A 24,237-nucleotide genomic window follows, 5' to 3' on the forward strand; every position below is an offset into this window, starting at 1 on the left:
AAATAAAGGAATTTAGCTTTTATTGGTTCCTAGAGAGCATTTTTAAGCTCACATCATGCTAACAGCTCAGCCTCATCGGCCTTGTCTCCATAGGGCTGTCCGTGGTTGCAGTAAAGAGTCATGAACACACCTTTCTCTTGAAACAACATTTTGAAATCTCAACAACATTCTCTCTGCCCTCAGATTCATTGTGGAGTGGAAGGAGAGTTTGGGAAAAAAAATGTTTAATATACATAAACTAAAATGCACAGAACCTAGATGTACACTAGAACATGATTATAAAATAAGGCACACCCCTGTGTAACCTACACACAGGTAAAGAAGTAAAACAGTCTTAGTCTTTCAATCAGCTCCTCCCATGCTTTACTAGGTCATAACCTTTTATCGCATCCCTTACTCCCACTTAATTTGCACCCCTCCCCCCAATCTGTAAGTTCTCTCACTGGGGTTTCATTTTTAATATCTCATATTATTAATGGACTTGAGTACTATTACATGTTGGGTAGCCACTTGGATTCTTCCTTATAAGGTTTTTGTCCCCAAGACCTTGGTTATTTTTCTATAGGTCCATCTGTCTTTTTCTTCTCGTTTTAAAATAACTCATTAAATCTATCCAGTACCAGTTGTGTATACCAAATGCTAGCATCCTCTTGAGCCACACTACCCACAAGCCCTGAGACTGAGTACACACACACACACACACACACTCTACACGTGGGCTGAGACACCCGGGTAAGGGGTTCTGGGGTTCTTTGCACATCAGACAGGCCTGCGGGGGAGGGAGAACGTGGACCCTGTGGGGCTGTCCTCCGGGCTCTTTGCCCGAAGAAAGAAGGCGCACACCCCAGCAGACCCCGTTCCCTGGCCGCAGGCAGTGGCCGTTGGGCCGGCGGTGCGGGGTGAGGGGTCCCAGGGCACAAAGGGAAGAGGTTCCAGGAGCCCCGGGACAGAGAAGGGCGGGTGGGGGAGGGCGAGGAGGAGAAGGGGCGGGGCGGGGGCAGCAGCCACAGGTGGGACGCGCACCGCAGTCAGCTGACCCGGTGCAGACCGGGCGCTCGTGCCCCTCGGCTCCCTGCGGCCGCCGGCGTCAGGGCCGCCCTGCTTCCCTCGGCCCCAGACGGGGGGCCTGGAAGGGCGCGTCCCCCTCCCTCGCCTCTCCTCTCCCAGGGCCTCCGACGGAAGGACGGGCCGGCACCGTGGCTCCTCGGCGGCCCAGCGCGCAGAGCCCGGCTTCGGATGGAGGCCCGCCCGGCGTCTGTCTGGGTAAGAGGACCCCGCGGGGTGGGGCCCTGCTGTCCCCGGGACCGCGCCGCCGGCTCCGCGGGCTCCGACCCAGGACCCCGCGGGGTGGGGCCTGCTGTTCCCCGGACCGCGCCGCCGGCTCCGCGGGCTCCGACCCAGGACCCCGACCCAGGACCCCGCGGGGTGGGGCCTGCTGTTCCCCGGACAGCGCCGCCGGCTCCGCGGGCTCCGACCCAGGACCCCGACCCAGGACCCCGCGGGGTGGGGCCCTGCTGTCCCCGGGACCGCGCCGCCGGCTCCGCGGGCTCCGACCCAGGACTCCGCGGGGTGGGGCCTGCTGTTCCCCGGACCGCGCCGCCGGCTCCGCGGGCTCCGACCCGGCCCCGAAGGAGGAGCGAGGATTCGGGTCGGGCCGCCTCGACGGGCTGAGCCCAGAGAAGCAGCAGGGGCCGGGCTGCCCGCCTGCGGCCGCAGGGCCTCCCTCCTCCGTTAGAAAAGGTTGGTCCACCGCCTCCTCCAGCGCCGGAGAGGCTGCTGGGTCACACCCGATGGTTGGAGTGTGTGTGTGTGAGTGAGTGTGTGTGTGTGAGTGTGTGTGTCTGTGTGTGTGTCTGTGTGTGTGTGAGTGTGAGTGTCTGTGTGTGTGTGTGAGTGTGTGTGTCTGTGTGTGTGTGTGTGTGAGTGTGTGTGTCTGTGTGTGTGTGTGTCTGTGTGTGTGTGAGTGTGTGTGTCTGTGTGTGTGTCAGTGTCTGTGTGTGTGTCTGTGTGTGTGTCTGTGTGTGTCTGTGTGTGTGTCTGTGTGTCGGTGTCTGTGTGTGTCTGTGTGTCTGTGTGGTGTGTGTGTGTGTGTGTCGGTGTGTGTGTGTGTGTGTGTGTGTGTCGGTGTCTGTGTGTGTCTGTGTGTGTCTGTGTGTCGGTGTCTGTGTGTGTCTGTGTGTGTGTGTGTGTCGGTGTCTGTGTGTGTGTGTGTGTGTCTGTGTATGTGTGTCTGTGTCTGTGTGTGTCTGTGTGTGAGCGTGTCTGTGTCTGTGTCTGTGTGTATCTGTGTGTGTGAGTGTGTGTGTCTGTGTGTGAGTGTGTCTGTGTCTATGTGTGTCTGTGTGTGTCTCTGTGTGTGAGTCTCTGTGTGTGTCTGTGTCTGTGTGTGTGTCTGTGTGTGTGTGTGTCTGTGTGTGTGTGTGTCTGTGTGTGTGTCTGTGTGTGTGTCTGTGTGTGTGTCTGTGTGTGTCTGTGTGTGTGTCTCTGTGTGTGTGAGAGTGTGTGTCTGTGTGTGTGTGTCTGTGTGTGAGAGTGTGTGTCTGTGTGTGTGTCTGTGTGTGTGTGTCTGTGTGTCTGTGTGTGTGTGTGTCTGTGTGTGTGTGAGTGTGTGTGTGTGAGTGTGTGTGTGTGTGTGTGTGTCTGTGTGTGTGTGTGTGTGTGTCTGTGTCTGTGTGTGTGTGTGTGTGTGTGTGTGTGTGTGTGTGTCCGGGAGCACAGCTGGGCTGGAAGAGGAGGAGGGAGAAGGGAAGTGGGTGCGAGAGAAGCAGTTGGCTCTCCCAGGCAGGCAAAGGGCGCGCTGGAAAGGGACCCAGGAGCCTGGAGCCTCCAGGCAAAGGCAGGGCTCCGGCCTCATCTTTCCAAGAAGGGGGGCCTCCCTCGGACCCGGACGGAGAAGGACGGTGGAGTGGGAGGTCCTGGGGACACGTCTGTCACGCTTTCCCAGCGCCACGCACCGGGGGCATTTGTGGTGACGGTGGGAGTCCTCGTGGGGCCAACTGCGCTGTGGGGAGAGGACAGGTTTGGCACCTTCTAGACAGGAGGAGGCGGAGTGGTCCGCACACTTGGGTCACGAAACGGGGGAGCCTGGGAGACGGTGAAGCGCTGGGAGGGGCGAACCCGCACGCTGGGGTCAGATTTCCGCAGGCGGTGCCATCTGCCCAGGACTGTTCATGGCAACTGGCCCGTGTCCTAAGGAAAGGGCAGGATGGGGGGAGGCCCACGCCATGGGCCCCGGGACTGTCCGGATGCCCCAGAGCAGTGGCCCTGAGGGCTAAGGCCTGGGGGTGGCGTAGGAGAGCAAAGGAGCATTCGGTGGAAGGGACAGCAGGGAGGAAGTCAGGGTCAGAGTGCAGGAGGAGACGGACAGGCGAAGGTGAGGGAGCCCGCCACAGGCTGGCTGACCCGACAGCGCACCGGCTTCCCTCACGCAGCCCACCTGGCCAGGCTGCCATCTCCGCCCTGTGCCCAGGGGCCTGCCCTGTGGGCCCCGTGCCCAGGTGACCAGGTTTCCCTAGAAACAGGGGACTCATCAGAGTCACCCAGTCCCCCCTCTGTGACCTGGTGGCTGCGCTCCAATAAGCCCAGGACAAGACTCTCCTCTGATGTTCCCCGAAGGGAGGCCAGGGAGACCTGCAGGGTCTAGGGGTGCTTGTCCAGGATGCAGCAGCCTTGGGTCACCCCAGGGGCATGGCACCGCGGCACCGAGGGCAGACACTCGGGTTGGCCTTGCAGTCCCCAGGGAGCCGGGTAATCACATGGCTGGTCCTGATGGCAGAGAAGATTCCAGGCCTGAGCAGGTGGCTGAGCAGCCTAGATTCAGGGCTGGGCCCCTGGGCTGGTCTGAGACAGCCTGGGACAAGAGGGGGAGGGGAGCTCCATGTCCTACCTGCCCACACCTAGTCCCTCCTGGCTTCCCCTTAACCCAGCTATCCTCCCCAGCATGGGGGTGGGCAGGAGGAGGCTGTGCTAGACCCCAGGAGAAGGTGGGGCAGGGCCTAGGGGCAGGGGAAGCAAAACAAGCAGAGCACCACAGGCTATCGATGCTTGGGCTGGAGCGGGGCTGGAGCGGGGCCAGGCAGGGAGTTTCAGGAGGAAAAGCCGCCAGGGCCGTCCTCCCCGTGGCCGCTGATCCTGCCTCAGCACTCCCCTCCCCTCCCCTAAGTTCCAGTGCTCCTGGGAGATGCTCCCCGAACAAAACCCTCACGTCAAACCCCACAACCCACCCTCTACTGCCCCCCACCTGCCCCCAGGCCCCGCACCAGGCTCTCCATGAAGCGGGGCACGTTGTCCATGAGCAGGGCCTTCAGCTCCTCCAGGGACAGGGTCTCCACGTCCCCCTCCCGGGCCGCGTACTGGTGGTAGCTGTGGATGATTCGGAAGAGGGATTCCTCGACTGGCGTGGCCGTCATGGCAGCGGGGCCCCTCTGATGGCAGCGGGACAAGGGCCAAGTCCAGAGATGTGGAGGTGGAGCAGCTGGGGACGGTGGGGAAGCTGGGAAGAGAGAGCAGCACCTCCTCTGGGCCAGCCCAAGCCTCCTCTGCCCTTTGCTTCCTGCCGGCCTGGTCTCAGGGCCCCTCCCTGCCCATCCTCGGGGCCTCCAATTATGGCGGCCGGTGTTGTGACGCCTCACGGGTCCTTCGGCAGCACAGCTGAGCCTCACTGCATTCCTGAGGTGACATCACACGCACTTGCTCCCTAAGATGAACGCAGCCAGTTTCAGGGACCCACCTGCCCTCAGAGCCTGATCTGAAGCACCTCAGACCCACACAAGGTCACAAGGTCATCCATCTCCCTGCCTCCCAGCTCACCCTCCCAGCTCACCCTCCCAGCTCACCCTCCCAGCTCATCCTCCCAGCTCACCCTCCCAGCTCACCCTCCCAGCTCACCCTCCCAGCTCACCCTCCCAGCTCCAGGGCTTGGGTGGGGCCACACACACAACTTCAGTACACCTCCCTTGCATGTCCTACCTCAGTTAGTGAACCCCCAGACTCCACAGTCATGAAGGACATTCACTCACCCGACAACTATTTCTCGAGGCCCTGCCGTGTGCCAGGACTCTCCAGGCCACATGAGTAGGACACGCAGCCAGCTCACAGGGCGGAACGAGCGAGGGGACAGTCGCACACTGTGAACACTGCTAATTTAGTGGCACAAACGGGGCGCCCTGGGCACCCAGGAAGGGACACCGTCTGCCTGGGGAGCTGAGGAAGCCTTCCTCAGGAGGCAGCATTTAGGTGGATTGAAGAGAAGATGCTGCTGCGAGGAGAAGCATGGAGGACCAGCACTCCAGACGGAGGGAACCGCATGGTCAGAGGCGTCGGGTATGAAAGGGGGTGGCCTGCGAGGGGAAGGTGTCCACGGGGTTCATGAGGAGCAGGTGGGAGACACGGGGCTGGAGAGGAGGATGGAGGCCGATGCGAAGGGCCCTGTGTGCCCAGCTCGAGCTGCAGCTTTCTCCTGTGCACAGGGTCTCAGATGTAGGTGATGGGTGGGAGGTGAGAGACAAGCAGTAGGAACAGCTTTGTTATAAGCAATAATCGACTGCTGTGTGGAAATGACCCCACTCTGAAAGAAGCCAGGGGTGTAGCCGTGGCCTCCATACAGCTACCACCTGGGCCTCTGAGTGGCAGGTGAGCTCCTCCCCCATCTCCAGCTTTCTGCCCGCCAGCCAGCCCTTCTATCCCTGGGGGGTGCCAAAGGGCAGGTTATTGAACCCGAGATTAAGCCTCCACATCCCTGAAGGTTTGAGAGAAACAGGTGAATACTGAAGCCAAACTTCTTCCAGTTTACAGGGTAAGCCTTCATCTACCCAACATAATGATTTCCTCGGCAAATAAGTGGTTCATCAATACACTAAAATAAAAAAAAAAATGGCCCACGTGTCTAAGAGGTAAAACAATTTGCAATGCCAAGCTAGAGTCACAGAGAATTTATTGAAAACCTTAGATTCAGCCATCATTCCCCTGGGAATTCGTCCCAGGAAAGTAATTAAACAGCAATAAGTCTGGTCAGAAAAAGCAATAAGTAGGTGTTTACCACAGCAATGTCTATAGCCAAATAGCAAAAATAAAAACCTAGCCGAAACCCGTTTGGCTCAGTGGATAGAGCGTCGGCCTGCGGACTGAAAGGTCCCGGGTTCAATTCTGGTTGGGGGCGTGTACCTTGGTTGCGGGCACATCCCCAGTAGGGGGTGTGCAGGAGGCAGCTGATCGATGTTTCTAACTATCTCTCTCCCTTCCTCTCTGTAAGAAATCAATAAAAAAATATATTAAAAAAAAAAAAAGAAACTGTTTAAAAATAAAAACCTAGAAGCCACCTAATTAAGGAATTTGGTGTGCCAATATGACCTTGGACAATTTAAAGATAATAATTTATCACTTAAAAATAATTCATTTTAAACACAGAGCTTGTTGGGGGTAGAGGTTTCATATTATACCCCCTTCACCCTGCCTTTTTTTCAGTCTGGGACAAAAACAAATCCCACACACCCCATCCCAATACACAGTGATGGTCTCCTTACAGCTGTGCTGTAACTAGTCTTTTCATTAATACTACTAGAGGCCCGCTGCACGAAGATTCATGCAAGAACGGGCCTTCCTTCCCCTGGCGGCCCACACCGCCTTCGCTCTGGCTTGAGCCGCCTTTCTGCCTTCCCACGCTGACCAGAGGCCCTGGAGCCGCTGGGGTGGTGCAGAATGCCTGCAACCCCCCCTTCCCCCCCACCCCACCCCGCAGCTCAGCGCCTGCATATGCAAATTAACCCTTTGTTAATTTGTGACTCCTCACAGGTCCTTCAGCAGCACCTTGTCTCTCACCTCCCACCCATCTGCGATCCTGTCCGGTAATGGCACTCCTGATTGGCTGGTGGACGTCACAAAGGTACAGTCAATTAGCATGTTACTCTTTTATTAGTGTAGATGCTGTGGACATCTGTCATACACTAAGTCAATGTAGCCTGATTTTTAATTGCTCTTTAATCCATCACCAGTTGCCATTTAAGTTATGTTCGGTTCATACGATTCAAGGGTAATTCTTGCTGAACACTGACATTTCTCCCAAGTGTTGCCATGTGTGCTACGTGCTAGGGGGAAGGATAGAAATGAATTTCCACCACTTCCCCTGCCTGAGCCCCCCTGTTCCCCTGCCAGCACCTCCCACAGCCACAGGCAGAGGCTCTGGAACTAGAGAGACGTGGTGACGTGATGCGGTGGTTGTGGAAAATTGTGAATGTACGTAATGTCGCTGGCATGCACATTTCGAAGGATCATAGACAAATTACATTTTATTTAAATTAACATTTATTAACATTTTATTATATTTCATTTAAAATACATTTTACTTTAACTGCATGGTACAAAACTACAGTAAAATTTTAAGCATATGTAAGATAAACACAGATATTTAAAAACTGCATGTCCAGGGGAAGCCCTCTCTGCCGTGGCAGCTGACACGCTGCGGCCCAGGACCGGGGACCACAGGCCTCGCAGGAGCTGCAGTGGCTCTTCTGCCTCCTGGAGGTCAGGGAGGGCTGAGCCCGGAGCCTGCTCTGGCTCTGGAGACGCCACTGGAGGCGGCGTTGCCTCTTGAGGTCTTCTTTGCTCTTGCTCTGGAGCTGGTTCTGTGGATCCCAGAAGAGAACATGTTGTCACCATGACTGCCTCGGTGTGCCTTCTAGAGACAGAAACTCTCTCCTATCCGTCGATGGAGTCCCCGTTCAAGAGCCCACCCCAGGAAGTCTTCCCGGACTGCAGGCCATGGGGATGGTGATCTGAGCCGGCTCTGCCGCTGGCCTCTAACAGCTCTTCTCTGTGTGGCTTAGCCCCCCACTCACCCACCCCACCCGCCCCAGTCCTCCTCCTCCTCTGCCTCTGCCTCTGGGCTCACGGTGCTCCCACTCCGAAAGGAGCAGCTGGGGGCAGTGCTCCAGGCCTGAGCTGGTTCTGCAGGTGCAGGAAGGACAGAGGCAGATGGAAGGGCCCCGTGTGGGCGATGGCACGCCTCTTCCCACGGCTAGCGGAGTGGACTGTCACTGATGACTCCGCATGAGCTTTCTGCTCATCAATCCCTGCCCTCTCCTCCCGCTCCTCTTCAGTCCTGTCTGCTCACTACCTGCCCACTCTCTGGACGCCAGCACTAGCTTTACTCCTCTTCCTGGAACACCCATCGCTCTGTGCTTTCCCCAGACACCCAGCTCCCGCGTTTAGCAAACCATTGTGAGGATCAGCTCATCAGACAGGCTCTCTCACCTCCGCAGGGACACCCACACAGGCTAACACACACACACACACACACACACACACACACACACGCACACACACACAGGGACAGGACACAGGACAAGGGATGCAGTCCTCTGGGCACTGCTGAGTGTCCCATGCACAGTGACCAGTGCCCATGTGCCCCCAAAGCCCTCCACCCAATGCCTATTTCAGTGGTGCCATCTCCCCTATGTCCCTGGGGTCGTGCTGGGCAGGAGGGCAGGGGCTGGAGGCACCGTGTTCACACCTCCCTCGGCTCCTGCTCCCTGCAGTTCCTGGATCCCCAGATGCTGATCGAGCTTGAGAAGGAAAAGCATGGCTGGGGCCAGCAGAATGCTCTGCACTGCTGACCCGGGACCTGGCACGCTGGCTGCGCTAGGGAGCAGGGGCAGAGGTGGACAGAGGCCCTACTGAGAGAGGTGGTCAGTTGTGCTGGAGGCCAAAGGGAGGGCACCCTCCTGGCACATTCCTGGGTAATCCCCCATGGAGAATCCACAATTACATTCACCAAGAAGGCGCAGTTCTGACAGCATAAGAAAAGCAGGAAACAGGCTGTATCTGGGCAAGAGACACTTTATTGTTTCTTGGGGTTTCTGGAGGCCTCAGGCTGGGCTGGGCTCACTGTCCTCCCCCAGAACAGAGAGGGGCTCCGTGGCTATGATCGTGGTAGTCCGTGGCTATGACTCCCAACACCGACAGGAACTCGGAAAACTCGATCTTCTTATCCTTATTCTTGTCTTCGTCCTCAAAGATATGGGCCAAGAAATCTTTGCCCCTTTTCTCCTGTGGAAAAGACAAATTCAGTCCCAAAAGTGTTATGGGTGGAGGAGGAGGAGGAGGAGGAGGAAGAGGAGGAGGAGGAGGAGGAGGAGGAGGAGGCAGAGAAAGGGGGGGAGAAGCACCTGGGGCCGCACAGGTGTAGCTGCTCTGGGACAGTGGAGGGTGTCTGGGGATGAGGAGGACATTAGCATTACCCTGTAGGGAGATTCCTTGGACCAAATATCAGCATGAAAGAGAGACCTAGTGCTGGTGGGCAGACTCTGGCCAGAGCCTCACTGATCAATGAGCTGGTGGGTGGGTGGTCTTTAGACACAGACCTGCTCCCCCCACCCCCTTCCAGGACCCCATCTACCTAAGTTCTACCCAGAAACGAAAGATAGGCCCTACCCCTTGTCTCTTCATTCCTAACCCTCCTCTCCTGTCTCCTATCGGCCTTCCTGAATCTTCCATGCTCAGTGCCCTCTTTCGCTCACCTCCTCTCTGTCACCTAATAGCCTCTCTTTTTGTAATCAGTTCAGTATATTCTAACTGTCAGACTAAATCAGGCCTACGAACGAGCTTTTCATTGTAATGAAAGGTGTTAAATTTTATCAGCCATGGAATTTCTATCGCCTTCCCTTGGATCTCAGAGAACCTAATGGAGGCTTCTAGAGGGAGAGCCTGAGCCTATGGGCTTCAGTCTCCTGGATGGAGAGTGACAAGTGGGAGGGGACCCATTCTTCACTCTCCTATTTGACCACCTAATAACCACCCTTGATCTCCACTTGGCCACCTATATCATCTCTTTCATCCTGATAATAACTCAGAAGGATCCTCTTGGGCCTTTTTGCAGATGAGAATATGGAGGATGAGGAAATGGGATTGATTGGTCCAAGACCCTCCGCCATGCCAGGGCCCAAGCAACCTTGAGAATCACCCAGACTCACACAGGCCTTGAGGAAGTTAGGGAAATTCTCCTTTAGCATCTTCAGCAGGCCCTGCTTGTCGATCTTGTCATCAGGTTTGGTGTATTTGTGGAACAGGTCGATCAAGTCCATCACGGACTTCTCAACTGGAGTGTTGCTCATCTTGGTTTTCAGGGAAGCTGCCAGAGAGAAAGACGGGGACCGTTGTTATCCTTCCCCCCAGGTGAGGGTCCCTAAGTCAGGACAATGGGGTGGGAACTGGGCATCCAGTGAAGTGAGGCTCAGGTGGAGCAGAAGGAACTGTATCACCTAGGAGGTGGGATGAGAAGCTCACAAGGAGGAGAGTGTGACCAAGGCTGGGGCCTGGCCCGTGCAGCTCAGGGTCCAGAGGAGATGGAGAACACAGAAGCCCACTGTGGACACAACCACAGGAGCAGAAGCAGAGAGGGTAGGGGTCAGCCACACGGAAAAGGACTGACGTTTTAGTTGGAACCTGAGCCAAACACAGCACTTGGACGACTCTCCTCTTCAAGAGCATCAACACCAACTCCTCCAGGGTCAACGTCAGGGTTAGAGTCATGGGGACAAAATAACTTCCTGACTAGTCTGGCCTGACCCGCTCTTAGCTGCTCTTGGAACGAGACCCCTGAGGAGCCCATTGTGAACATGAAGCAAACTCTAAATGAAATGGGCCCTGGAGGCTCCCAGCGGTGAGTGTGAGTAGGAAGGTCAGTGTGAGCAGAGAGATACAGCCCTGTCCTGAGCTCTCGCAAGTTTTCCTGGACCATCCCCACCAGCAGGAAAGAAGGACTGCTGAGCAGTGTTGGCATCATGTTTGAAATAATCAGAAATACCTGCCTCAGTTTTAGACTCTTGGGTGGTATTTGGGGAGATAGGCTCCTTCAGATGACCTTTGTACCTCCCTGCTATTTGGAACCCCAAGGCTAGACCACATTTAAGTAAAGAGGTCTGACTTCCCAAAGCCAGGATACCCACCAACAGTCTGGACCCCAAGCAGAGAAATGAGACAGTGCAGCTCTCACACCCCAGACTTTCCACAGCACCCAAGAAATGTGCATGGAGCACACATGTGCGGGCATCTAACAAAAACTACATTTCCTCATCATCAGGGAGAAAGAACCTTGCTGCTATGTCCCTAAGTGAAACCACCCAAGGCCTTCTGTGAACTTGGCCAAGGCCAGAGCTGAGCCCTGTGCACAGACGGTCACTGGTCATTCCCTCAGCTGGGGACGAGGTCCAAAACCTTAGTTGATGGGTCCCTGATCCATGTAGTGGCAGGTCTTCTCACCTGGGCAAGGTGAGTGGGCATCGCTTGCCTGAGTTTAGGAGAATCTTCAAGACTTTGGGAGAGACCCCACTGTCCCCAGAGGTTGGGGTACAAAGTCTGTGGCCTGAGAGTCAGATGATTCCAGAGAGAAAAGAAGACAATGAGGAGAGGAAGGTTCCTATACTTAGCTTCCTCAGGGATGTTTCAACAGAGTTGTCACAGAAGAGCCCAAAGAGCAGTGGGAGCATCAGTACAGACATCTTGTTGTAGAGAGGCCCTCGGGACCAAGTGGGATGAAGTTGGAAAGACCCATACCAGGCAGAGCAGAGACTGGATCCAGGCTCCTGAATCCTCTCCCATCACCGCTTTCCCTACTCCTGCACACAGAACACACTGGGCCCTGATGAACCCCCCTGGAAAACAGCTACAGACTTACCAGATCTGACGAGGTGTCACTGAGGAGAAGGGTGAGTGTGCTGTGCATCTGGGCAAAGACTGGTCCCTTTATAAAGCTCCTCCTGGCTCCTCCCAGGCACTGGGAGCCCTGGGGCCATGTTCTTTCTCTGCTTCCTGGACCATTGCCTCACTCAGGTGGGTGGGACACACCTAGGAGTGTGTGTTCATCATGTTCCTGTGAAATCCCGGGCAACTCCCAAGGGATAGCACTATTCTAGAGCATTGCTCTGTGGGTAAGGAAACCTAGGGCTGGGGTGGGGAAGACAATGGGATGTGTCCTAAAAGCCCAGGAATTGTGGTAGAGAAAAGTGGGTTTCTGAACTTAAAGAGGGTGGGACTCTGAAAGGCAGCATGGTCTGTGTTTGCTCATCACCCAGTCCTTCCACAGGTTTGTTCTGGCATCTAACAAATCTCTCTCCAGCGGTTAGTAAGTCCATAATGATACCACGAACCACCTTACCTGTCATATTGACATTCCTCCTAAACCTTCAAAACCTTATGAGATGGTGCTGTTACCCTCGTGTTGAGGACGGGGAGTTGAGGGAGTAAGAGGTAAGCAAAGTTCCTATGTGCTCGAGGCTAATAGACAGCAAGCTCAAGATATGGTCCCAGAAAAGCCTGATTCCAAACCTCCCTCCTAACCCCACTACTAGACCTCTGGGGTCACTGCAGGGCCTGCAAACTCAAAGTCCAGGGGAGGGAGGCAGGGTCACCTCACTCCCCTCTTCACGTGGGGTCCTCACTGGAGCGCTGGGAGGGAAAGAGGTGGCATGACCCACAGTGACAGACCAGGTAGCACAGAGAGCATAGCACATCACCTGCAGGTGAGGGAAGACAGGAGGTCAGAGCTCTGAGTCCTGGCATTAGCCCCACACTCTTGAACTTCACTTTGCAGCTCTGGGGGCTGCCCGGGGCCCACCAAGGAAGCCACTGTCTGGACTCAGGCATGGTGACCACCATGAAATGAGCCAGCAGGAAACTGGGCAAAGTTGCCTCCCCTCCCATGATGATGCCTTCCTATAAATTCTTCAGTGATGTTTCTCCTTCCCTTATGCAAGATAGTCTGCTTAGGAGTCAGTGGCCATGCCCTAGGGTCTGCTGTGTCCCAACCTGCTGTGGAAAATCTAGTTCAGGTGCAGGAGACAGGAGCTTGGAGGTTCGGATGAGGCCTGGGGACCTCTGGGGAACGGCCCTGCTGACTCACTAAGGAATCCTTGTTCCTGCTCTCTGCTCCCCTTAGGACATCCTCCCCTCCCATGAGTGAGGGGACTGCTCAGGCATTGGGCACCCTGGGACCAGGCTCACCGCTGAGCCTGGGTCAGCCTCCTGCCCCCGCCCACCCCCAATGCATTGGGCTTCCACACCTGGCCCTCCTGGCCCCAGTTATGTCCACATTTGCACCAGCACCAGCCCTCTCTGGTTCACGTATGTACTGTGTTCTCACCGCCACTAAAAGCCTGCTGTGAAGGACACACAGGAAACCCGGAGCAGGGGGTGACTCGGGGCAGAGGAACTGAAATGTCGTTCCCACACTCGCCCTGGTATAGCTTTTGAAATTTGAACAATGTCAAGATACTGAAAATTCATTTTTAATTTTTATATTTAAGTTTTGCTTTGTTCAATCTTGGCCTCACTTTCAGAGTCTGAACTATGTATAGTCCTTGGCTTCCGGAATCTAAACATCATTTATCTGTTTCAAGGTATCTTATTTTACTTATATACTTATTTTCCTTTAATCTTCATTACCATTCAATTTCCTCCCCAAAAAAGCCAAAAAAGAAATAAATGTTTTCTGTTTATTTTTATGCATGCTCACCAATGTAAATAATTATTTTGGCCCGTGTTCAATCCATGTTTTTTAAAAATATATAGATTAATTATGCAGAAAAGCACAACAAACTACAATACACAGTCTAATGAATCTCTTACACTTGTGACTGTCCCCACGTCAATGAATAAAACGTTGCCACCGCCCACACCAGCCTGCTTTCTCTCTTCTCCAAAACCATCATATGAACTCTTATGATGAGACCCTCTCTCTGTTTCATCTTTATTTTACCACCTAACCATACAGTCCTGAACACTGCCATTTCCTCCGCTTTCAAATGTTACTTGAAGGGAAACATATTCTATGCATTCTTCTGTATCTGCTTTATTTTTCTCAGAATTACATTTATAATCTATATGTTGTACTGTGTGTGTTCTTCATTGTACTAGTGTACTATATATATCTTTATATGACTGTGACATAATTTTTTTTATAATTCTGCTTTAGATACCACATGCCCATCACTTTGTCTTCTTTTTTGAATGGTTTCCAGCTCAGGTGACCAGGGATTTTGACCTCTGACCTCATGTTCCCGTGCGGATCAGCCACCTGCCTGGTGAGGATGTGGAAAGGGCCCAGGGCAGGCCCTGGTTGTGTAAGTCCTGGGTGTTTAAGGAATAAGAAGGGGATGAGCCCATGTTTCAGGGACCAACTTCAAAACAGCCCGTTTATTGTCAGAGACATTAGTGTTTGCAACTATTGTGACTGACAGCCAAGTCCCACCCCAGCATCTCCCTTATCACTCCCACCACCGAAAGGCTGTAAAAATCTTCCAATCCCTGAGCCAATAGTCCTTTGGCAACATGGTCTACACATCCAGGTCATCTCTTGGAACCATCTCGCAAGCATTTACTGTTTATCCTGAGCCACTCTTTCATTCATCCCCATGGACTCTGGACCCCAGCTGTCCTTGGCTGTTGGGAGCTGAGACCTGGACCATTGGTTCAAGGTACAAAATTTAAGGAGAACCCGCTGAGCACCACTCACTGTGCTTTAGGATGAACATATGGCAAGATAAATTTTTAAAGAATTTATCTCCCTTCAATGCTCACACTTTAGAAGTGAAGACAAAAAGAATAAAATAGAAACTGTGGATGCTGGAGATGTACAATGACTCACTCTATAACCCAAGAAGAGAGGGGTAACTTTCTGGGGAGGAGAGATGGATAGGCCAAGGAATTAAAATAAATTGGGCCCAGCTAGCATGGCTCAGTGGCTGAGAATCGACCTATGAACCAGGAGGTCACGGTTCGATTCATGGTCAGGGTACATGCCCAGGTTTCGGGCTTAATCCCCAGTGTGGGGCATGCAGGAGGCAGCTGATGAATTATTCTCTCTCATCATTGATGTTTCTATCTCTCTCTCACTCTCCCTTCCTCTCTGAAATAAATAAAAATATATTTTAAAAAATAAATAAATAAAATAAATTGGTTAAGTAATTTTCTGTTGGACAGAAAATCTAAAATGCTAATAAGTTTACATTAAGAGACATAGTTCTCAAACAACAGATTCAATTTATTAGCTAGCTTTTAGATAATATTGTAAGAGAGCTCCAGAAAAATATAGAAAAGAAGAAAATAGAATGCTTGCTCATAAACCCAGCATCATAGGTCAGGAGGGAACTCCTAGAAAACTCTTGAGGGCTATTTGTTTCAATCAAACTTGGCTTACAATAAAAAGAAACATGATCTTATTATTTTTATTATTAATATACTCTAATTTGTAGAACAGTTTTAGATTGGCAGAAAATTTTGGAACAGAGAGTTTATTTCCTATATACCCCCTCTCCCCACCGTGTCCCCTCTTTATTAACATGTTAATTAGCATGGAACATTTGTTGTAATTAATGAACCGATATTGATACATTATTATGAACTAAAGTCCATGGTTTAACTAGGGTTCAGTTCGTATTGTGAAATTCTGTGGTTTTTGGCAAATGTCTAATGCCACATATTCATCATTACAGTATCATGCAAAGTAGTTTCATTGCCTTAAACATCACCGGTGCCCCACCTACCCAGCCATCCCCTCCTATCCTGAATCTTGATGTTTACTGATATTTTTATTGTCAATATTGTTTTGCTTTTTCTATAATGTCATATATTTGAAATCATACAGTATGTGGCTGTTTCAGAATGGCTTCCTTCACTCAGCACTATCCTTGTAGTTTCCTCCATGTCTTCGTGTGGCTTGATAGCTCAATTCTTTTCCTTGCTGGATAACATTCCACTGTATGGCTGTACCACAGTTTGTTTACTCATTCACCTTTTGAAAGACATCTTGTTACTTCCAGTTGGGGCAATTATGACTAAAGCTTCTAAAATCATTCATTTGGAGGTTTTTATGAAGCTGTAACTCTTCAACTCACTTGGGTAAGTATTTTTTGATGACTGCCTGTGTCCAGGACCAGCAACCCAGGCATGGGTTGAGGCAGGGCAGGGCCAGCTCTCCCTGTCCCCTTCTGTCAGAAAAGCAGAGCCCCAGAAGCCTGGCCCAGCATCACTCAGTTTCATTGGGCAGAACTGGTGGGACACATGTTCACTCTTGGTTGCCAGGGGCACAGGGAAAGCAGGGACAGGACTCTCTGAATGGCTTAGACGAGACCAGATACACATGGAGATACTGGGCACTCCAACCCCAAGCAAAACTGGGCTCTGTTAGTTCAGAAGAGGGGTTGGTACTGGGTTGGACATAGTTGGTGCCTGTCCCAAACCTCTCACTTCCAACACTCTTGGCTCTAGACTTGTTTCTGTCCTCCTGATGTCATGTCTGTGCTGCGCTGTAGTTTTGCTCACATGTCATGGTCTGGAATCTCTTTCCCTGGTTTGCTTGCTTGAACACTAGGTGTTGACATTCACTCAAATGCCACATCTAAGGTATCTCGGACCACCTCTCCTCCCCAGAAAGTTACCCCTCTCTTCTTGGGTTATAGAGTGTGTCATTGTACATCTCCAGCATCCACAGTTTCTATTTTATTCTTTTTGTCTTCACTTCTAAAGTGTGAGCATTGAAGGGAGATAAGTTCTTTAAAATTTTCTCTTGCCATATGTTCATCCTAAAGCACAGTGAGTGGTGCTCAGTGGGTTCTCCTTAAATTTTGTACCTTGAACAAATGGTCCAGGTCTCAGCTCCAAACAGCCAAGGACAGCTGGGACCCAAAGTCCATTGGGATGAATGAAAGAGTGGCTCAGGATAAACAGTAAATGCTTGTGAGATGGTTCCAAGAGATGACCTGGATGTGTAGACCATGTTGCCAAAGGACTATTGGCTCAGGGATTGGAAGATTTTTACAGCCTTTCGGTGGTGGGAGTGATAAGGGAGATGCTGGGGTGGGACTTGACTGTTAGTCACAATAGTTGCAAACACTAATGTCTCTGACAATAAACGGGCTGTTTTGAAGTTGGTCCCTGAAACATGGGCTCATCCCCTTCTTCTTCCTTAAACACCCAGGACTTACACAACCAGGGCCTGCCCTGGGCCCTTTCCACATCCTCACCAGGCAGGTGGCTGATCCGCACGGGAACATGAGGTCAGAGGTCAAAATCCCTGGTCACCTGAGCTGGAAACCATACAAAAGGAAAACAAGGAAATTGAGGGCATGTGATATCTAAAGCAGAATTATAGAAAATGATGTCATATTCATACCAAGATATATAGCATACAATGATGAACAAACAGTACTACATGGATATAGCTTATAAATGTAACACTGGGCAAACTAAGGCAGACACAGAAGAATATACAGAATACGTTTCCCTTCAAGTAAATTTGCTTAAGTGGTAAAATGCAAATGAAACAAAGAGAGAGCCTTACCATAAAAGTCCAGATGATGGTTTTGGGGAAGAGAGGAAAGGGGCAGTGACTGGTAGGGGTGGTGGCAATATTTTATTCATTGACCTGGGTGGCAGTCACAGGAGTTAGAGATAATTCATTGGGCTGTACATTGTAGTTTATTGTATTTTTCTGTATGATTGATCTATATCAAATAAAGGACATAGATAGGACATAGGCCAAAATAATCATTTACATTGATAAGTATTCATAAAAATAAACAGGAAACATATATTTCTTTTTTTGGCTGTTGGGGGGAAATTGAATAGTAATGAAAATTAAGGGAAAATAAGTATATAAGTAAAATAAGAGAGAGACCTTGCAACAGATCAATGATGTTTAGATTCCGGTAGCCAAGGACTATACACGGTTCAGACTCTGAAAGTGAGGCCAGGGTTGAACAAAGCAAAACTTAAAATAATTAAAAACTAATTTAAAGTATCTTGACCTTGTTCAAATTTCAAAAGCTACACCAGGGCCAAAGTGGGCATGCCATCTCAGTTCCCCTGCCCGAAGGCAGTTCGTGCTCCAGGTTTTCTGTGTATCCTTCCTGGGAGGCTTTGAGTGGGGGGTGAGAGTAAATTAAATGAGTGAACCAGAGAGGTCTGGTGCTGATTCAAATATGGACATAACTGGGGACAGAAAGGCCAGGCTGAAGCATGGAGGCCCAGTGCATTGGGGGCCCTGACCTGGGAGCTCAGCGGTAGGCCTGGCCCCAGGGTGCCCAATGCCTGAGCAGTCCCCTTACTCCATGGGAGGATGTTCTAAGGGGAGCAGAGAGCAGGAACAAGGACTCTTCAGTGAATCAGCATGGTATGTCCCCAGAGGTCCCCAGGTTTCATCCTGACCTCCAAGCTGTTTCCCGCTCCTGAACTAGATTTTCCACAGCAGGTTAGGACATAGCAGACCTCAGGGCATGAGCCACTGACTCCTAAGCAGACTGTTTTGCATAAGGGAAGGAGAAACATCACTGAAGAATTTATAGGAAGGTATCATCATGGGAGGGGAGGCAACTTTGCCCAATCTCCTGCTGGCTCATTTCATGGTGGTCACCATCCTTGAGTTCAGACAGTGGCTTCCTTGGTGGGTCCCGGTGGGCCCTGGAGCTACTAAGTGAATTTCTAGAGTGTGGGGTTAACGCCAGGACTCAGAGAGAGCTTTGACCTCCTGTCTTCCCTCACCTGCAGGTGACATGCTGAGCCACTACTCTCTCTGTGTTTTCTGGTCTGTCACTGTGGGTCATGCCAACTGTTTGCCTTCTACCCCTCCAATGAGGATTCAACGTGAAGATGGGAGTGAGGTGACCCTGGACTTTGAGTTCACAGGCCCTGCAGTGACCCCAGAGGTCTAGTAGTGGGGTTAGGAGGGAGTTTTGAATCAGGCTTTATTGGGATCACATCTTGAGCAGGCTATTAGCCTTATACACATGGGAACTTTGCTTATCTTTTAACCCTCAATTCCCCGTCCTCAACATGAGGGTAACAGCACCATCTCATAAGGTTTTAGAAGGAATGTCAATATGACAGGTAAGGTGATTCGTGGTATCCTTATGGACTTATTAACCTCTCGAGAGAGTTTTGTTAGATGCCAGAACAAACTTGTGGAAGGACTGGGTGATGAGCAAACACAGACCATGCTGCCTTTCAGAGTCCCACCCTCTTTAAGTTCAGAAACCCAGTTTTCTCTTCCACAATTCCTGGGCTTTTAAGACACATCCCATTGTCTTCCACACCCCTGACCCCAGTAAAGTGAGGACAGAAGAAGGCTCTAGGTGTTTTCCCTTGGGAGTTGCCTGGGATTTTACTGGAACATGCTGATCACACACTCCTAGGTGTGTGCCCCTGAGTGGGACAATGGTCCAGGAAGTAGACAGATATGACCCAAAGGCTCCCAGTGCCTGGGTGGAGCCAGACTGAGCCTTATAAAGGGACCAGTCTTTGCCCAGATGCACAGCACACTCATCCTTCTCCTCAGTGACACCTCGTCAGCTCCGGTAAGTATGCACCTGACTCTTTGCTGGGGGTAAGAGGGGGTGCTCAGGGCCCAGTGTGTTCTGCTGTCTGCAGGAGTAGGGAAAGCGGTGATGGGAGAGGATTCAGGAGCCTGGGTCCAGATGTAATGGGGCTCTGCCTGTCCTGGGGCTCTGCCTGTCATGGGGCTCTGCCTGTTACGGGGCTCTGCCTGTCACGGGGCTCTGCCTGTCATGGGGCTCTGCCTGTCATGGGGCTCTGCCTGTCATGGGGCTCTGCCTGTCACGGGGCTCTGCCTGTTACGGGGCTCTGCCTGTCATGGGGCTCTGCCTGTCATGGGGCTCTGCCTGTCATGGGGCTCTGCCTGTTACGGGGCTCTGCCTGTCATGGGCTCTGCCTGTCATGGGGCTCTGCCTGTCATGGGGCTCTGCCTGTCATGGGGCTCTGCCTGTTACGGGGCTCTGCCTGTCCTGGGGCTCTGCCTGTCATGGGGCTCTGCCTGTTACGGGGCTCTGCCTGTCATGGGGCTCTGCCTGTCAGGGGGCTATGTCTGTCCTGGGGCTCTGCCTGTCATGGGGCTCTGCCTGTCATGGGGCTCTGCCTGTCAGGGGGCTGTGTGACTTCATCCCACTGGGTCCAGAGGACCTCATCTCCAAGATGGCTGGACCAATGCTCCCATTGCTCTGCTGTCCTCTGTGTGACAGCTCTGTGGAAACATCTCTGCTGGGAGCTGAGGAAATGGCCCTTCCTCTCCTCTTCTTTTCTCTCTGGACTCACCTGACTCTCAGGCCACAGGTTGGGGAAGACTCAATTTGCACCCCAACCTCTGGGGAGAGTGGGTGTCTCTGTCAAAGTCTGGAAGGTTCTCCTAAACCCAAGCCTGGGAGTCCCACTAACCTTGTCTGGTGAGAAGACCTGCCACTACATGGATCAGAGACCCATCAACTAAGGTTTTGGACCTCGTCCCCAGCTGAGGGAATGACCAGTGACCTTCTGTGCACAGGGCTCAGGTCTGGCCTTGGCCAAGTTCACAGAAGGCCTTGGGTGGTTCCACTTAGGGACATAGCAGGGAGGATCTTTCTCCCAGATCAGGAGACAATGGTAGTTTTTGTTAGATGCCCGCACATGTGAGCCATACACATTTCTTGAGAGTTTTGGAAAGTCTGGGGTGTGAGGGCTGCACTGTCTCATTTCTCTGCTTGGGGTCCAGACTGTAGGTGGAGGTACCGGCTTTGGGAAGTCAGACCTCTTTACTTAAATGTGGTCTCGCCTTGGGGTTCCAGATAGCAGGGAGGTACAAAGGTCACCTCAAGGAGCCTATCTCCCCACATTCCACCCAAGAGCCTAAAACTGAGGCAGGTATTTCTGATTATTTCAAACATGATGCCAACTCTGCTCAGCAGTCCTTCTTTCCTGCTGGTGGGGATGGTCCAGGAAAACTTGCGGGAGCTCAGGACAGGGCTGTATATCTCTGCTCACACTGACCTTCCTACTCACACTCACCGCTGGGAGCCTCCAGGGCCCATTTCATTTAGAGCTTGCTTCGTGTTCACAATGGGCTCCTCAGGGGTCTCGTTCTAAGAGCAGCTCAGGGCGGGTGAGGCCAGACTAGTCAGGAAGTTATTTTGTCCCCATGATTCTAACCCTGACGTTGACCCTGGAGGAGTTGGTGTTGATGCTCTTGAAGAGCAGACTCGTCCAAGTGCTGTGTTTGGCTCAGGTCCCAACTAAAACGTCAGTCCTTTTCCATGTGGCTGACCCCTACCCTCTCTGCTTCTGCTCCTGTGGTTCTGTCCACAGTGGGCTTCTGTGTTCTCCTCCACCTCCTCTGGGCCCTGACCTGCACGGCCCAGGCCCCAGCCTTGGTCACACTCTCCTCCTTGTGAGCTTCTCATCCCACCTCCTAGGTGATACAGTTCCTTCTGCTCCACCTGAGCCTCACTTCACTGGATGCCCAGTTCCCACCACATTGTCCTGACTTAGGGACCATCACCTGGGGGGAAGGATAACAACGGTCCCTGTCTTTCTCTCTGGCAGCTTCCCTGAAAACCAAGATGAGCAACACTCCAGTTGAGAAGTCCGTGATGGACTTGATCGACCTGTTCCACAAATACACCAAACCTGATGACAAGATCGACAAGCAGGGCCTGCTGAAGATGCTGAAGGAGAATTTCCCTAACTTCCTCAAGGCCTGTGTGAGTCTGGGTGACTTCTCAAGGTTGCTTGGGCCCTGGCTTGGCGGAGGACTTTGGACAAGTCAATCCCTTTCCCTCATCCTCCATATTCTCATCTGCAAAAAGGCCCAAGAGGACCCTCCTGAGTTATTATTAGGATGAAAGAGATGATACAGGTGGCCAAGTGTAAAGGCATCTGGAGATCAAGAGTAGTTATTAGGTGGTCAATTAGGAGAGTGAAGAATGGGTACCCTCCATCCAGGAGACTGAAGCCCATAGGTTCAGGCTCTGCCCCTAGAAGCCTCCATTAGGTTCTCTGAGATCCAAGGGAAGGCGATAGAAATTCCATGGCTGATAAAATTTAACACCTTTCATTACAATGAAAAGTTCATTCATAGACCTGATTTAGTCTGACAGTTAGAATATACTGAACTGATTACAAAAAGAGAGGCTACTAGGTGACACAGAGAGTGGGTGAGCAAAAGAGGGCACTGAGCATGGAAGATTCAGGAAGGCCGATAGGAGACAGGAGAGGAGGGTTAGGAATGAAGAGACAAGGGGTAGGGCCTATCTTTAGTTTCTGGGTAGAACTTAGGCAGATGGGGTCCTGGAAGGGTGTGGGGGGAGCAGGTCTGGGTCTAAAGACCACCCACCCTCCAGCTCATTGATCAGTGAGGCTCTGGCCAGAGTCTGCCCACCAGCACTAGGTCTCTCTTTCATGCTGATATTTGGTCCAAGGAATCTCCCTCAGTGACCTGCAGGGTAATGCTCACGTTCCCCTCATCCCCAGACACCCTCCACTGTCCCACACCAGCTACACCTGTGCGGCCCCAGGTGCTTCTCCCCCCCTCTCTGCCTCCTCCTCCTCTTCCACCCATAACACTTTTGGGACTGAATTTGTCTTTTCCACAGGACAAAAGGGGCAAAGATTTCTTGGCCCATATCTTTGAGGACCATGACAAGAATAAGGATAAGAAGATCGAGTTTTCCGAGTTCCTGTCGGTGTTGGGAGTCATAGCCACGGACTACCACGATCATAGCCATGGAGCCCCGCTCTGTTCTGGGGGAGGACAGTGAGCCCAGCCCAGCCTGAGGCCTCCAGAAACCCCAAGAAACAATAAAGTGTCTCTTGCTCAGATACAGCCTGTTTCCTGCTTTTCTTTGGCTACTTATGCTGTCAGAACTGCGCCTTCTTGGTGAATGTAATTGTGGATTCTCCATGGGGGATTACCCAGGAATGTGCCAGGAGGGTGCCCTCCCTTTGGCCTCCAGCACAACTGACCACCTCTCTCAGCAGGGCCTCTGTCCACCTCTGCCCCTGCTCCCTAGCGCAGCCAGCGTGCCAGGTCCCGGGTCAGCAGTGCAGAGCATTCTGCTGGCCCCAGCCATGCTTTTCCTGCTCAAGCTCGATCAGCATCTGGGGATCCAGGAACTACAGGGAGCAGGAGCCGAGGGAGGTGTGAACACGGTGCCTCCAGCCCCCGCCCTCCTGCCCAGCAAGACTCTCGCTGCTACTGTCTGTCCCCTCCCTCCTCCTTCTCATTCCACCTGCTCTCAAACTCAGGGAGACCTTCTCACTTTTCTCCTGTCAGAACCCTGCTCTGTCTCTGCAGCCTGCGCCCCATGATCCGCCACACCAACTGCTCTCCCCCGACTAGGATCTCCGGTGCTGACTTGCCTGGGGGCCACACCCTCCCTGCAAACCTCCCAGCCTGAACCAATCCCTCCACTTGTCCTCTCCTCCTGCACCAGGACTGCTGGTCTCTGCCAGGAACCATCCTGCCAGGGCTCCCAGAGCTGGTGTCTGACTTCCTCTCTGCTCAGCCATCCCTGTTCCTGTCCTGGGAACTCGCCTCCTGATGGTCCCAGTGCCTGCAACCCCGTCCAACATACCTTACTGTCTCCTGACTCATCCATTTTCCTAATGCTTCCCTCTGCCCGAAATACCTTCCAATCCCTCACCTTCCTGTTTAATATGATATATCTCAACAGACTGGAATTCTGAACTTCTCTCTAGGGATCCTCCTTGGAAGTGGACAGACTACTTCCCCATAAAGAAATGTGCTCTTTCCCCTTTATGCTGCCTGTCCCCTAAGCCCACGTGAACTATGGGAACCCCATCACGTCGTTGTCCCCGTATGACTGTATTCCAAATTAGGGAGGAAAAACACTTATTTTAGCTTCACTGATCTCTAGAACCTAGCAGTTCCAGCACATACTCCTTACTCTAAAACTATATATATATTTTTTTTGGTTAAAATATAATTGTTCAAATTCTGAGGTGAGGTCCATCGCATCTAATGTTAACAGCAATCAAAAATGTAAAAACCTCCAGTTTCGAAGTCAGCTGTGAAACTTAGGAAAGGCCCCTGGAAAGTGAGGCCAGTTTGTTCAAAAGTGTAATTTGAAAGAGTAAACAGCTGCTGTGGAGACCACAGTCCTGATCTTCCGAAAGGAGGAGCTGCTTCCCGCTCGGTGGGAGGCCCCACTTCCAAGGCCATTGCTGGGATGTACAAGTCGGCTGACCATGGCCTCTGAGGTGGACCTAATCTCCCTTGAGTTCTCCAACCTCTGTTTAATCTCGCAGTGCTTCCCGCCGTTGCCATGGTACATTAAAGGTTAGGCTGAAGTGGATAGACATATACTTACTCATTTTCTGGTATGATTTAGGAATCACATCCTAAAGAGAGCCTTGTGTGTGATCCCCAATGGGCTCATGTTCTCCATGCTTATGGTCAAGGTCAGC

General features: G+C 52.1%; 2 protein-coding genes across 3 annotated transcripts; one reads left to right on the forward strand and one right to left on the reverse strand.

The window, feature by feature from the left end:
- Positions 1-1,054: 1,054 nt before the first annotated feature.
- LOC307093608 (protein S100-A7-like) lies at positions 1,055-22,568 on the forward strand (the record flags this gene model as incomplete). Of its 2 annotated transcripts, none has more annotated exons than XM_079761846.1 (4): positions 1,055-1,263; positions 6,790-6,880; positions 21,355-21,512; positions 22,404-22,568. In XM_079761846.1, the coding sequence occupies exons 3-4, from the start codon at positions 21,372-21,374 to the stop codon at positions 22,566-22,568; spliced, it is 306 nt and encodes a 101-aa protein (XP_079617972.1). In that variant the 5' UTR covers positions 1,055-1,263; positions 6,790-6,880; positions 21,355-21,371. The 2 variants fall into 2 exon arrangements, with proteins under 2 accessions (XP_079617972.1, XP_079617973.1); XM_079761847.1 differs by lacking the exon at positions 1,055-1,263 and adding an exon at positions 5,227-5,322.
- LOC307093503 (protein S100-A7-like) lies at positions 8,878-10,106 on the reverse strand (the record flags this gene model as incomplete). Its single annotated transcript, XM_079761669.1, has 2 exons — positions 8,878-9,042; positions 9,966-10,106. 2 exons carry the CDS (start codon positions 10,104-10,106, stop codon positions 8,878-8,880), a joined length of 306 nt encoding a protein of 101 aa, XP_079617795.1.
- Positions 22,569-24,237: the final 1,669 nt, after the last annotated feature.

This window comes from Cnephaeus nilssonii (assembly GCF_951640355.1).
Source record: "Cnephaeus nilssonii genome assembly, chromosome: 21".
In the NCBI taxonomy this organism is placed as follows: Eukaryota; Metazoa; Chordata; class Mammalia; order Chiroptera; family Vespertilionidae; genus Cnephaeus; species Cnephaeus nilssonii.